The 13,237-nt window shown below is 55.3% G+C and overlaps 1 protein-coding gene across 2 annotated transcripts in view; it reads left to right on the top strand.

Moving 5' to 3' along the window:
- The first annotated feature begins 958 nt into the window (after nt 1-958).
- The window catches only part of MAP2K3 (mitogen-activated protein kinase kinase 3), a 41,302-nt gene continuing 29,023 nt past the window's right edge, over nt 959-13,237 (top strand). Inside the window, exon 1 of one of the 2 annotated variants that reach the window (XM_068908466.1) lies at nt 959-1,080. In XM_068908466.1, the coding sequence (XP_068764567.1) occupies nt 1,065-1,080 (16 nt within the window). In that variant the 5' untranslated portion in view covers nt 959-1,064. Of the gene's footprint in view, nt 1,081-5,058; nt 5,087-13,237 lie in introns of those variants that run through there. The other variant, XM_068908467.1, reaches the window with a different exon arrangement.

The following is a 13,237-nucleotide window of genomic DNA, read 5'->3' on the forward strand; positions in this document are numbered from 1 at the left end:
AACTTGCTTTTTGCTCATTTCCGCTACGTCACTCGTGTCCTGCTCAGCCACTGCTTTCTGCAACGCAGCAGGCGCAGAAGAAGAGCCCCCTCACGCCGCCGGCATCTGCCCGGGCATATTGCTGGGCTTGAAGGAATTTTGTGGTGACTCAGGGCGAGGAACGAATTCCCGCTGGCTTCCCAGCCCGGCCTGCGCGCCTCCGTGCATCCCCAGCGCCTGCGATAAACACAGCCGCCCTTCAGGATCGGACGCCGGCGTGAGCGGGCCGGGCTGGGCCGGGGCAGCTCGGCGGGGGCACAAGGGGTATCGCCCAGAGCAGCCGTCCCAAGGGAAACGTGATGAGCTGGCTGGTCTCAGCCGTGCGAAGCGCTGGGCCCCCGCCGGCGGATGGGGGGGCCGGTCCGGCCCCGCCGTGGTCCCGAGCGGCGAGGGGCCTCGTGGGCTCGGGGCGGCGGGACCGGGTGGCGCGAACGGGCCGACGAGCCTGACGGGCCGGGGCTGCTGGTGCTGGGCCCCTGGACGGCCCTGCACGGGACGGCGGGCTCGGGGCTCTCGGGTGGGCCCCGGGCGAGGAGGAGGAGGAGGGTGATGGCTTCCCCGAGCAGGGGAGGAAGGCTCCGAGGCCTCGCCGTGGCTCACGGCCCGCGGCAGCCAGGGAGGCCCGTGCGGCCCCACGTGCCGCAGCCTCGCCGAGGCCCCGTAGCCTCCCCTCAGCCCCGAGCCGCCGTTCCGGGGCAGCCGAGCGGCCTCGAGCCCCGCCTCGGTGCAACGGGGCGGTTGGCGCAACGGTGCTGGGGGCAAGATGGAGGAGAAAGCCTCCCTCTGCCCGCCCGCCCGCCTGCCTCCCTCCAGCCGCACGCCCGAGAACCATAAAACTCTCCGAGCCCTAACCCCGCCCCCTCCCTCCAGACAACCAATAGAAGGGAAGCTCCGGCGGTGGGGGGCGGTGCCTGGCCAGCCCTCGCCCCGCCCCGCGGCTCTTTCCCCGCTGTCGGCCGCGCTCGCCCGGACACCGCCGGGCGCTCGCCGTGCCCTGGGCATGCTGCGGGCCGCCGCCGCCAGCCATGTCGCTGCCCAGAGGTAGGAGAGCGGCGCCGCCGCCGCCGCCTCGGGGAGGGCGGGCTGGGGGCGGCCCGCAGCGGGGGCCTGGGCCTCGCCGGGCCTCGGGTGCGGGGGGGCGCGAAGCGGGGCAGGGCCGGGCGCGTCCCGAGAGGTGGCCCGCTGTGCTCCAAGGAGTCCTCGGGCACGTCTGAAGGCATCGCCCAGCACGTCCCTACCGCATCCCTGGCCACGTCCCTACAGCATCCCCCCCGCGCGTCCTACGGCATCCCTGGCCACGTCCTACAGCATCCCCCCGCGCGTCCTACGGCATCCCTGGCCACGTCCTACAGCATCCCTGGCCACGTCCTACGGCATCCCTGGCCATGTCCCTACAGCATCCCTGGCCACGTCCTACAGCGTCCCTGGCCACGTCCCTACAGCATCCCCCCGCGCGTCCTACAGCATCCCTGGCCATGTCCTACAGCATCCCTGGCCACGTCCCTACAGCATCCCTGGCCACGTCCTACAGCATCCCTGGCCACGTCCTACGGCATCCCTGGCCATGTCCCTACAGCGTCCCTGGCCACGTCCCTACAGCATCCCTGGCCACGTCCCTACAGCATCCCTGGCCACGTCCCTACAGCATCCCCCCGCGCGTCCTACGGCATCCCTGGCCACGTCCCTACAGCATCCCTGGCCACGTCCCTACAGCATCCCTGGCCACGTCCCTACAGCGTCCCTGGCCATGTCCCTACAGCATCCCCCCGCGCGTCCTACGGCATCCCTGGCCATGTCCCTACAACATCCCTGGCCACGTCCTACAGCATCCCTGGCCACGTCCTACGGCATCCCTGGCCACGTCCCTACAGCATCCCTGGCCACGTCCTACGGCATCCCTGGCCACGTCCCTACAGCATCCCTGGCCACGTCCCTACAGCATCCCCCCGCGCGTCCTACGGCATCCCTGGCCACGTCCCTACCGCATCCCTGGCCACGTCCTACAGCATCCCTGGCCACGTCCCTACAGCATCCCCCCGCGCGTCCTACGGCGTCCCTGGCCATGTCCCTACAACATCCCTGGCCACGTCCCTACCGCATCCCTGGCCACGTCCCTACCGCATCCCTGGCCACGTCCCTACAGCATCCCCCCGCGCGTCCTACGGCGTCCCTGGCCATGTCCCTACAACATCCCTGGCCACGTCCTACAGCATCCCTGGCCACGTCCTACGGCATCCCTGGCCACGTCCCTACAGCATCCCTGGCCACGTCCTACGGCATCCCTGGCCACGTCCCTACAGCATCCCTGGCCACGTCCCTACAGCATCCCCCCGCGCGTCCTACGGCATCCCTGGCCACGTCCCTACAGCATCCCTGGCCACGTCCCTACAGCATCCCTGGCCACGTCCCTACAGCGTCCCTGGCCACGTCCCTACAGCATCCCCCCGCGCGTCCTACGGCATCCCTGGCCACGTCCCTACAGCATCCCTGGCCACGTCCCTACAGCATCCCCCCGCGCGTCCTACGGCATCCCTGGCCACGTCCCTACGGCATCCCTGGCCACGTCCCTACAGCATCCCCCCGCGCGTCCTACGGCATCCCTGGCCACGTCCCTACAGCATCCCCCCGCGCGTCCTACGGCATCCCTGGCCACGTCCCTACAGCATCCCCCCGCGCGTCCTACAGCATCCCTGGCCTTGCCGGGAAGCCTCCCCAGGTGCCACACTTGCCGCGGGCATCGCGGTGGCCCCAGTCTTGGTGGCACCCGGGGACGGCGGTGCCCTGCGGGGGCCCCCCTGGCAGCAGGGATGCGGGGCGTGCTTTCCCCGCGCGGACGGTGCAGCCTGGATGTCCCCAGCCGGGGTTGGCACCCGGTGAGCGCGTCTGGGCGCAGCTTTGGACCTTGCGTTTGTTGACAGAGGTGGTGGGGCAGGCCTCCGGCGCGGCCTGGGCTAGGGACAAGGTAATCGGCCTTTCCGAGCGTGTTGTCCCCCCCTCGTGATGCAAGTTTTCAGGTGTCAACTGGATGGTCCTTGTCTTAATATTGGTTTAATTAAGGCTTAATGGAGTAATTAAGTCTTATGTAAACTGGGAAGATAGGATGCTAGATATAAAATTGTTGCCTAATCTTTCGTGTATAAGTTTCCTGTTATCTGCACTCTTGGTGTACCGCCAGGAAAGTGCTGATAGGTAGTGCAGTTCTGTTAGGTGAAGTAAAGAAAATCTTTCAGGCTTGCCTCCCTTGTAATTAAGTTGCTTATGCGGAAACAAAAGTATGTGAAGCTCTTTGGAAACAGCTTGAAGACAACCATCCCTGTTCTTGTCCATTCAGAATCAGAGACGTGGATCTACCTGGCCATGCACGTGAGGTTCCTCAGTTCTCATCCATTTTGCTGCGTCTTTGCACGTGCTTAAAAGCATATGCGTGATTTTATAGGATCTGGGCTGAAATGATCTGAAGTTGCTGGTAGGCAGGAATGCTCTGTTGGCCAGTTGGAACGATTGGACTGACTCGCTGTTTTTAAGTTGGTGCCTGAATAGATAAACGAGTGATTTCACCAGATGGAGCAATTGGGCAGCGTGTTTTTCTGTCCGTCGAAACATCTTGGCAAGTGCAGAACGCTCAGAAACTGAGCAAGGCCGACACTGGTTCTAAACTTACTGAGCCTGAATTGCAGTACAAGGGCCAGACCGCTAAGCTGGGTACTATATGGTGGAGGCAAGATGGGAGGTGATGTTCCCCTGCTTCTTCCAAAGCGTTAGCTGTATTTGTGACCTGCTGCCTGATCCCAGTTGGGGGATGTTGTGCTGTTTGGATGTGCTGGCTTTGTGTTGTCCCCCTCTTCTGGTTCGGCACTGGGACACAGTTCTTACACCCTTGTCCTGTCTGCACCGTCCTGAGGTACCAAATTTGGGACGTGTGTGTTTCTTAGAGGAAAACATGAACAAACAGCACGGTTTGGCCTTCAGCCTGCTGAAATTAAAGGGGATGGAAGTGTTGAAATGCCTGTTTGTGTCGAAGGAGGAGAATCCGAGCCTCGAGCACAGCTGCATTGCTTGGGCTGCTCCAGGGGGCAAGATAGCAGCGAAGCTCTCCCCCTCCAAGAAAACCGCTGTGGCGGTTTAGCGAACCTCGTCGTTAACTTTGGACAGGGCGTTCTGCGGATGAGCGGCGCCAGCAGCAGCCCGTAATGTAACGAGGTGAAATAAAACCAAACGGAAAGCGAGTGTGTGAGGATGGCCGGCCCGCGGCGTGCGTGTTTGTTTTGGTGGCGGAGGCAGAGCTCTGATCTCCCGGTACGCCCGGCGCTGACTCCGAACCTTGACACATGTGCGTGTGTCAGAAGCACCTTGGTAGGGTTTCCCGTTGCGGCTGGCAAACGTGATTGTGTGTCATGGATGTTATTTATAGAGCATCGCTGTGACTAAGGTGGCCTGGTCGCCGTCCTAAGGTGAGCGCAGTCTGCTAGGTATTGGCCCGGGATGACACCATGAGCTTGCTGGGGAAGTTTTGAGGAAGACAGGAAAATTGCCTTGCTGATGCCTTAGAGCTCTAGGTAGCTGATTGCATCAGCGCTGTGAGCGACGACTGGACAGAATCGGGGAGGAGAGAGCACAGAAAGTGTGATTTGCTGCTTCTCTTTTATCACTGGAATAAAATTTGGGTTTTTTTTTTTCCCTTGTTCTGGAGTGATGCATAGGAAACTTGAAGTCAGGAACCATGTGAGCAGATGAACACACCTCGATGTGACCTTTTTTTTTTTTTTTTTTTTAATGATCTATGTCTTAAATGGAGAGAATGTGGACCTGTGTTTCCTGTTTGCTGTGTAAGTAGGGTATGAATCAGCAGCGATTTATAATCGTTTTGAATGGAGCTGCTGACTCATAGGTAAGAGCACATGTTCAAGCAGGCTTCCCAGACGGGAAGGGTTCAGCAGGGCTTCTTAAAACGGCTGTCGAGACCCGGTCCAAGGCCAGATCTCATTTGGGTTGCAGGCGCCGTGGGCTGTGTGAGCCTGAGCAGCAGATGTGTGGATGGAGGGAAGAGGTGAGCTCTCTCCTTTAGCAGCCTGGCTGAGAGACCTCTCTTTCCTCATGGGAGAGGAGGCCCGTGCCGGAAGGATTTCCTAGGAAGTTGTGTGCTTGACCAAAAAACGTTTTGCCTGTCGGAGCGTTGTGGGAGTGTGGTACCTGCACATGCATTCTTGGAGGAAGTTTGAAACCTTTCTGTCTTTGCAGGTGTCTGGCTGCGCGGGTTATTCTTTGGAATGAACCAGTTCCTGCCTGAGATACAATTACTACTAATACTGCTTAGTGGAGGTGTCACGTGTGTGCTGAGTACCCTAGTTCTCTTTGGCTGGCATTGACTGCTCTGGGTTTTCCTCCGACTTGAGCACTTTTCCTGTCTATTCCCTTTGTCTCCATCGATGCAGGCTTTGGCATTGGGATCAATCCAGAACATGTATAACGCATCTGCTTTTCTCAAACCCCTCTTCTCTCGTTCTGTTAGCGCTCCACCGCGGTCGCTGCATGCCTCTGCCATCCCTTGTGACAGGCCTCGGTTTTGCTTCGGCCTCAGAAACACATGTTTTTTGAGTGGGGCTCGCCAGTCGTGCGTTGCCGCATGTGAATACCCTTAGGTCTTGAGCGCCTGCTTCCACTTGGATTGCACAAACTGCATCTCCTTGACAGCACTGATGTTAAGTCATTCTGGGGGTCCTTTGGGATGGCCTGAATTTAAGCTATCTCTGTTTAGGGAAATCCAGTGGATTTGGGCTTCCTTTTCCTGGTTGCTTCCCCTTCGTAGGCTTAAGTTGGTCAGGATAATAAATGGAGGCTGCTGCATTGTTGCTCTCAGGTTGGCTGTTTCAATGGTAGATGTGTACAAATACTCAGCTGCTGTCATTTTTGGCTTAGTCATGGGATCGACTTCTGCCTCTGGAGTTTCTGGGGATGCGTGTAGCTGCAGCTGACTGCCCATGACACGCGTGAATGGAATGGTGCTCGGCGAGGGAGCTTTTCCTCGGCTCTGGACTAAACACAGCTTCTCAGATAAACACCTTGTGTGGCTTATGTGGAGCTTGATAGGGATTTCAGCTTAATTCCTTTCCCCATTGCCCATGTGTGGTTGATCCAAATTATCTTGCAGGATCAGATATGTGTGAGAGCATCACTTGCTATTTCTGGGTAATCTTGCACTGTTAAGTCCAAAGTTTACTAAAATATGCAAAATCTCTCATTTGTCTCAGGTCAGCGACACTCGCCTGAGCTGTATTTACCAAATCGCTGGCATTGAGGGAAGGAATCACATGCAAAGTGCTGGAACTGCATGTGTATCTTTCTTCTAGAGCTTTGTAAGGGACATAGCCACTGGCAGCAAATCTGAACGTGTGACTGGTCCTGGATATGGTTTTTCCAACAGCGTCTGCACCTTGTCCAGCAAAACGGATGCTCTGAAGTGATGGAGCTTATATCTGAGAGGTTAAAGTAGAGGGGGAGGAAACCTCAGCTTTGCAGAGCATGCAGGATACGCAGGGTGAAGGGTGCACAGGTTGTTTTAGGTTGTGTGCCTACAGATTCAGGTTGCTATTTTTCCCTGGGGCTGAAGGCATGTCTTCTGCCTGCCTGTGCAGCCCTGCGTGAAGAGCTGCAGCCGCTCTCACTATGTCTGTGTGCTGTGACTCGGTTCCCTCCTGACCCTGGTACCTAAGCGAGGAAGTCCAGGCAGCCCCCTCCTGGTGGGACAGGCTGGACGTGCCTGGGGCAGGCGCGTGTCTCCTGCAACTGCTATGCTGGGAGGTTGCTTCAGGAAGCAGCTCTGGAGCTGCAGAATTGCAGGGAGGGAGGATGCAGTGATGAGAGCTGGAGGGAAGGGACCTGTTTGTCCTCCCCTGAGCTCACCTAGCACCAATGCTGAAGTAGCTCAAAAGCAAGTTCTTCTCTTTAGTTGAGCAATTCTCCTCCAGGAAGACATGAGTAACTTGTTAGGTGCCTGGATGTGACCCACTGCACTTCACAGCCACGTGCTTTTACTTCCCTTTTTGGATAGCAGCAGGTCTGCGTTTCCTGATGTGCTGGGCTTCAGCGTGAGGATTTGCAATTGAGCTGTGAATTAGGGTGCTCGGAGACATGTTATGCCCTTGGGGAAAGGGAACAGCATCCAGTTGAAGCCAGGCTGCTTTTCTGGGAAAGCAGTTCTCCTTTAACTCCAAGGCTTGGAAAAATCATCAGTGAGAAATGGAAGAATTCAGGAGTGAACTGGTGCTTGTTCTGGTAAAACATTTATTCTGGGAAGGTAAATAAGCAGCATGGATGAGTCCCTGCTGCATCCCTGGCTCTGCCGAGGCTGTGCCCTCCACACAGAGTACCCCACGGTTATGCAATTCAGTCGGCTGTGAATCCTGTAGTGTCTTATGTACTATTCACACTTTTCTTGCTGCCACTCCAAAAAAGCCAGTTCTGCTACAAAGCCTGCAGGAACAGGGGATTCGCCTCTAGGCTCCCTCCGCATCCAGGCAGCGCAGCCGGCAGCCTGGTGTCCTCTGCGTGTGCATGCACGAATGTGTGGGGCGGCCTTGGAGTGCTAAACCCATGAAGTCAGGTTTTAATTTTAACTCTGTTGAAGCATTATGTAGCTTGCATCTGATTAATTATAACCATCATAAGAGAGAGAGCAGGGCTTTGCTCCTACCCTCTTCCTAGTGCTATGTTGGGAATGGGCTGCTTTCTGACAGCCAAAGTGTTGGGTACCTGCAAAATATTATGTTGTACATCACAAATATTTAGTTTTGCTGCAGAAATCCATTTTCTTCCTTGGAGGGATGCCCCCCTGCTTTTTCAGTGGATAATGCTTCTCCCTGAAGGCCGCTGCTTTAATTTTCCAGGTCTGGGCTGCGGTCCAAGGCTGGGCCGGAGTTTGCTGTAGCCCGGGCCCCTGCTGTTTGCGAAGGTGGGCCTTGCTGGAGGAAACCCATTGGCGCTTTGCAGAGCTCCTTGCTGCGTGCCTAGGAGGCTGCGTGGGTTTCCCGTCCCAGTGATGTTGCGACCCGAGCGGCCACAGTTGCAGATGTCGGGGCACTGTGGGATTTTTGTCAGAAGAGTGTTTTCACTGGTGCTGCTCACGTGCCGCTAATGTGCCAGGGGAAGAGCTGGGAGAGAAACTTGCATTATCTCGGGAGGTGATTTTACCCCACCAACAAAAAGTTTGGAGTTTTTACTAGCGTGACTCAGGACCGCTTGTGGGTAAGTGTGAAGGTAGATTGACCCACAATGTCTTTTGCTGACAAAGCTCTGTAGTGCAGGTCAAGTGTTAGCCCAGGATTTTGGGCGGGGGTAAGAAGGCAGAGAGGATTTTTTTTTTATGGTGACAACTGGAAGTTCCTGTTCTTTTTTTGGCTTGGGAGATACCCCATCTCCCCACAGCTTTTTATCTTTCTCTGCATAGAGATGAGTGCTGCACTGATACTATGGCAGTGTTGCGAGTCTAAATGTTGGTCACCCTGAGGAAAACCATCATTATTTGGCACTACTGTGAGTATCTCTGATAGCACAGTACCGTCCTGCGGCCCCAGCTGGCCCTGGCTTGCAGTGGGTCTGTCTCTGCTCCCTTTTCCGGAGCTGGGATGGGGCTCTCTGCACGCACCCTCCTCTAGCAGTCTGCAGCCGCTTCTCCCCAGCAAAATGCGGGAGCAGAAATGCTGCTGCTAACAGGAAGCGGTGGGTTACAGTGTGGCTATGGGAAAGGATAGGATTTGGGGGTCCCAGTGGGGAAGTGACGGGGCAGGGCAAACCTCTTCTGTGGCTTCTACCATGGGAGGTCCTGGACCCACAGAGCAGGATCAAGGTGCTGTGAAGATGGAAGGGGATGGCCCCTCTCCAGCATGCTTTCCCCCAGTAATCCCATGCTGCTGTGCCTGTCCATAGGCTTAACAGCACAAGGATCCTTCATGTGATATCTGTGTTATGGGAGGAGCAGATGGTGTCTCCCACTCCTAGCCTGTTGCAAGAGAAGATGGGAGGTTGCTTTGGAGCATGTCCCTCTCAAGCCCTGGCGGTGGGGGGGCCTCTCCATGTGGCATAACTGTCTTTGTGTGCTGCTGGCTGTAGTGTGTTTTAGAGAAAATGAGGGAACACTTGATTTATAAAGGAGCTACAGTGAGCGTTTTGCTTAGCTAGAGCCAGGCAAGAGGTCAGGAAGTTGCTTCCAGGAATTACTGCAGCCCCCGTCCAGTAGCTTTCGGGTGAATTAAGGCAGATTGTGTAAAAAAGACACCCAGTCTTGTTTTTAAAGACATCCAGTGCTGGAGTTCAGTTTCTCTGAAATGCAAAAGCTGTGACCTTGGGGAACTGTCTGGTGCGAGCTGGGGTGTGGTGGGCCGTGATGTTTCTGCACTTTCCCCAGCTCCCTCCTCTCCCAGGGTGGAATGATTTTATGACCTCACTTGCCAAAAAGCAAGGGAAGGAAAAGTCTGCCAGCTGCAAACAGCGTAAAGGTGATGGCCCAGCTGTTGTCTTCCCCTTTGGGAACTGCCAAAGTGAAGGAGGAGGAGGTGGAGCGGGTCCATAACTCAGTCCGTTAGGCTGGCCACAGCCCCTGAACTGCCATCTAGGAGGTTGCCTCCAAACTGATCTGTCCCATGCTCTAAGCCTTAACTTCATTATCTCAAGCAAATTGCTGATTTAAAAGGAAAAAAAATAAAAGAAATTTCAATTAAAAACATAACACGAGTGGAAGAGGAGGCAGGATGAGGATGAGACAAAACTTACCAGAAATTATTGTTTGTAGAGCATCCACCCTTCCTCCCCCCAAAACCAGAAGAAAAAAAAAATCTAACTTTGGAAAGGAAGAAACCTCCAGAGTGCTCGATACAAGTAATTTCCCATCAGCGATTGCTAACCTTAGCTGTGGTTTGGCACTGGTATCGGCGTGATTGCTCGTATCGGATGAACCTTGGCGAGGGTGAGCAGGGTAGGTGCTCCCTGCTTCCAGCAGCGCTTGGACCCTCTCTCCCAGCAGCTGCCTAGTGAGTCCTGAAGTGACTCTTGATATGGGGTGTTTCCACCCTGCTAATGCACTCTTATGTCTTGCCTTGCTAGAGCCATTCTTTTTTTGGCATCTTTTAGGAGACTTATAAGCAGCTTTTAATTACAGTTTTTCATTCCCCCAAAGGTCCCAGAGATCCTTGCTGCAGAGTCAGGAGCACTGTTAATACTTCAGGGTTTTGGTTAAACAGAGAAGGACACCTGCTGTCTGATTTTCCTGTGAATATGGCATTGGCAGCTGCAGGGGGGAATTTGCAGAAATCTCTGAAGGACTGAGCTGTAAATGGTTTCCAATAAAGCATGAATAAAAATCTGCAGCTAGGATGGGATCCTGCCAGTGTCTCTTCAGAGATGCTTGAAGACTAAGGGGTAAAATACTATGTGTGATTAAGTTGGAGTTAGCACGTACTGACTGAACTTCTCTTGAATCAGGCTGTGCTCCTCCTCTTTTTCTGAACGCTCTAGTTAGAGTGATAGAGCCTCCGTACAGCAAGCGTAATAAGCTGGTAGGAAAGCGCTTACTTTGCATAGCGAATTTAGAGAAGTAAAATAGGCTAGTGTAAACACTTTTCTTCCAAGGTAGCGATGGGCTCAGCGCTCTGCCAGCCTTGCTGGGTGTTGTGACACTCCGGCACTGTTTCCTGCTAAGGCCGTGGGCGGATGTGTGTTCAAAAAATGGTTTGTGACCTGCAAGGCTGGATCTTGAAGGAGGGACCCTGCTCTGGCTGAAACAGGGGTCTGAAACTTGTCCTGAACATCCTGCAGGACCTCTTCATCCAGCTGGAACTTGAGAGCCTCCGGTAGCTAGTGCAAGTCAGATCATCAGCGTAATGATCCATGATGCAGGGCAAAGAGGAATGCCAAGGAAACAAGCCTGTCTGCGAGGCCTGGCAGGTGCCAGTCATATGTCTGACAGATGATAAACCTGCAGGGCTGGTGACACTGATGGGCTGGAGGTGGTTTGAGAGAGGATGACAGGGTTATCTGGGGAGCGTCAGCTTGTCTCGACTTGCAGGCCAGTTAGATATTACTTTGTGGTACATGCACGTGAATTCCCTCCTAGCCCAAATCTTGGAGGGATGGCTGACCAACCTTTCTGCCTGGGCTGCGGGAGTCTTTTTTGGTGGACTGGGTGCTGTGCTCTGCCCTGGCAGATTTTACTGCTGTTAACAGCAGCCTTTTAATATGAGAGTATCCTGACTTGGTTTGTTGGAAGGCATTTGCTGTCTCAAAGCAGCCTGAGCTGCAAATGCATCATTCCCTGCCGGATATAGCATGAATTTTTCCTATTAAAGGTCGCAAAGGACAAATGTACCATGTGGTGGAAGGATTTTTTGCTCTAGGGCAGAGATCTTGCTCCACTGGATGCTGGGAGTCAGAAAGCTCAGGCTAGGAAGCCTGGGCAGGAAGCCGGGTGGGTTGGCGAGGACAGTCTCTCCAAGTCAGTCCTGAACGCGTGGCCCGCTGTCGTGCGTGGCTGTGTTGTCCAGAAGATGCGAGGAGTTCCTTGCAGCTCATCACTAAAAAGGATGTGGCTCTCTTTATAAGAGCAGATGTGCTCATCATCAAGGCTTTCAAGAAAGTCGCTCTGCATAGTTAAACATCCCCTGCCACTGTGGACTGCACGGTTTCTCTCCTGCAATGCTGTCAAGTTGCATTTTGGCCAAAGAAGCGATCCTGTGCTGATCTGTTGCTTTAGCTGCTCTTTGCTGCCTCCCAAGTGCCTTTAAAAGGTGCTTGGGGGAGAGGTGGGAGGCCTAGTCCTGTGTGCTTGTTCTGCATCTTTATTAGCCTCCCTTACCCGTTTCTTCCAGGTTTTTGGTTGATCCCGTTTATTGCTCTGTCAGCTGGTGCGCTTGGCTTTGAGCACCTTTTGCTGCCAGCATCAGTGGGTGCTGGATGCTGGAGACCAGCTGGGACTGGGCAAAGCTGGGATTGCCCTCTGAGCCGGGCTCTGTCTCAGCCGGGCCACCTTCTCGGTTCCTGCACTGTGCGGATGCTTCTTGCTTGCCCAAGAGAAGCTTTCACGCGTGTTGATGAGACCTGCCGCTGCCTGGCTTGTTGAAGGACGTCTGGATGACCAGAGTAAAGCAGTGGCTGGACAAGGCGCCTTTAGAAACAGGCGGGCAGAAACCGTAGGTGAATTTTAATTGCAGCTGCTGTCAGCCTCGCGTGCGCTCTGTGAAGGTGCTCGCTGCCGCCGGCTCTCCCGTGCATGGGAGTGCTGTTCTGCGTACGCTCCAGGTTGCTGCAAGAGCTCGCCCTTAATTCTGGATCCACAAAGACTTTCTTGTTCAGTAACTGTGGATTTCCCCGCGGGGTTTTACAGCCGCAGCTCAGCAAGGGAAACCGTGCATAACAGTTGCATGGACGGGAGCCAGCGCGTGTTTCCCTTTATCTCTAACAGGTTTGACGTTTTACGTGTCTCCTTCCAGCTCCCCTCCTTGCCTCCGTTTCACACGCCGCCTTGCAGAACGCCGCTTCTTTGCCCCAAAGTGCTGATGTGAGGCTCACTTTTTCCAGGTGAAAGCGATTTGTTTTGGTTTCGCTTGTTTTATTTAGAGCAAAATGATTCTTGGAAGCGCCAAGCGCGCCCCACAAAAAGCTGCGAGCCGCGGTCTGCGCAAACTGCGCTGAGTCACGGCCTGCGAGTCCTTGACCCAGGATGTGAGCTGGGCGTGCTGGGGCTAGTCCGTGGAAACTGCTGTTTTCCTAGGACAGAATGACAGCTCTTTAAGCAGGGTTTGGTAGGAAAAGCCCGCAACACTTATTTTCCACCAAAATTTGGAAAAATTGCACCGCAGGGAAAATAGGTGGATTTGAGAGACATGGGTGAGGAGTGCAACAGAGGAAAAAGGCGGCGGGAGGGGGGGAAACCCCCACCAAAACGGAACAAACACACTAGCACGGTCCCCTTCCTGCTTTACAGGCGGCGGTGCTGCCACGTGGGAACGGGTGGCGAAACGCCGCGCTCATTGGACCCACCGGGCCGCCGAGGCCTCGCTCTCCCTCTGGGCTGCCCCTGGCACGAGCTACAGCCGCCCTGTGGCTCCTGGCGTTCAGATTCACTGCAAAAAGGTGTTTTCCCGCTGCAGTGAAATCACAGTCTCGGCCAAGAGCTGGCGGAGGGGATGGTGGGAGGGGACCGCGTAAGGGT

This window comes from Struthio camelus, chromosome 15, assembly GCF_040807025.1.
Source record: "Struthio camelus isolate bStrCam1 chromosome 15, bStrCam1.hap1, whole genome shotgun sequence".
Taxonomy (NCBI): domain Eukaryota; kingdom Metazoa; phylum Chordata; class Aves; order Struthioniformes; family Struthionidae; genus Struthio; species Struthio camelus.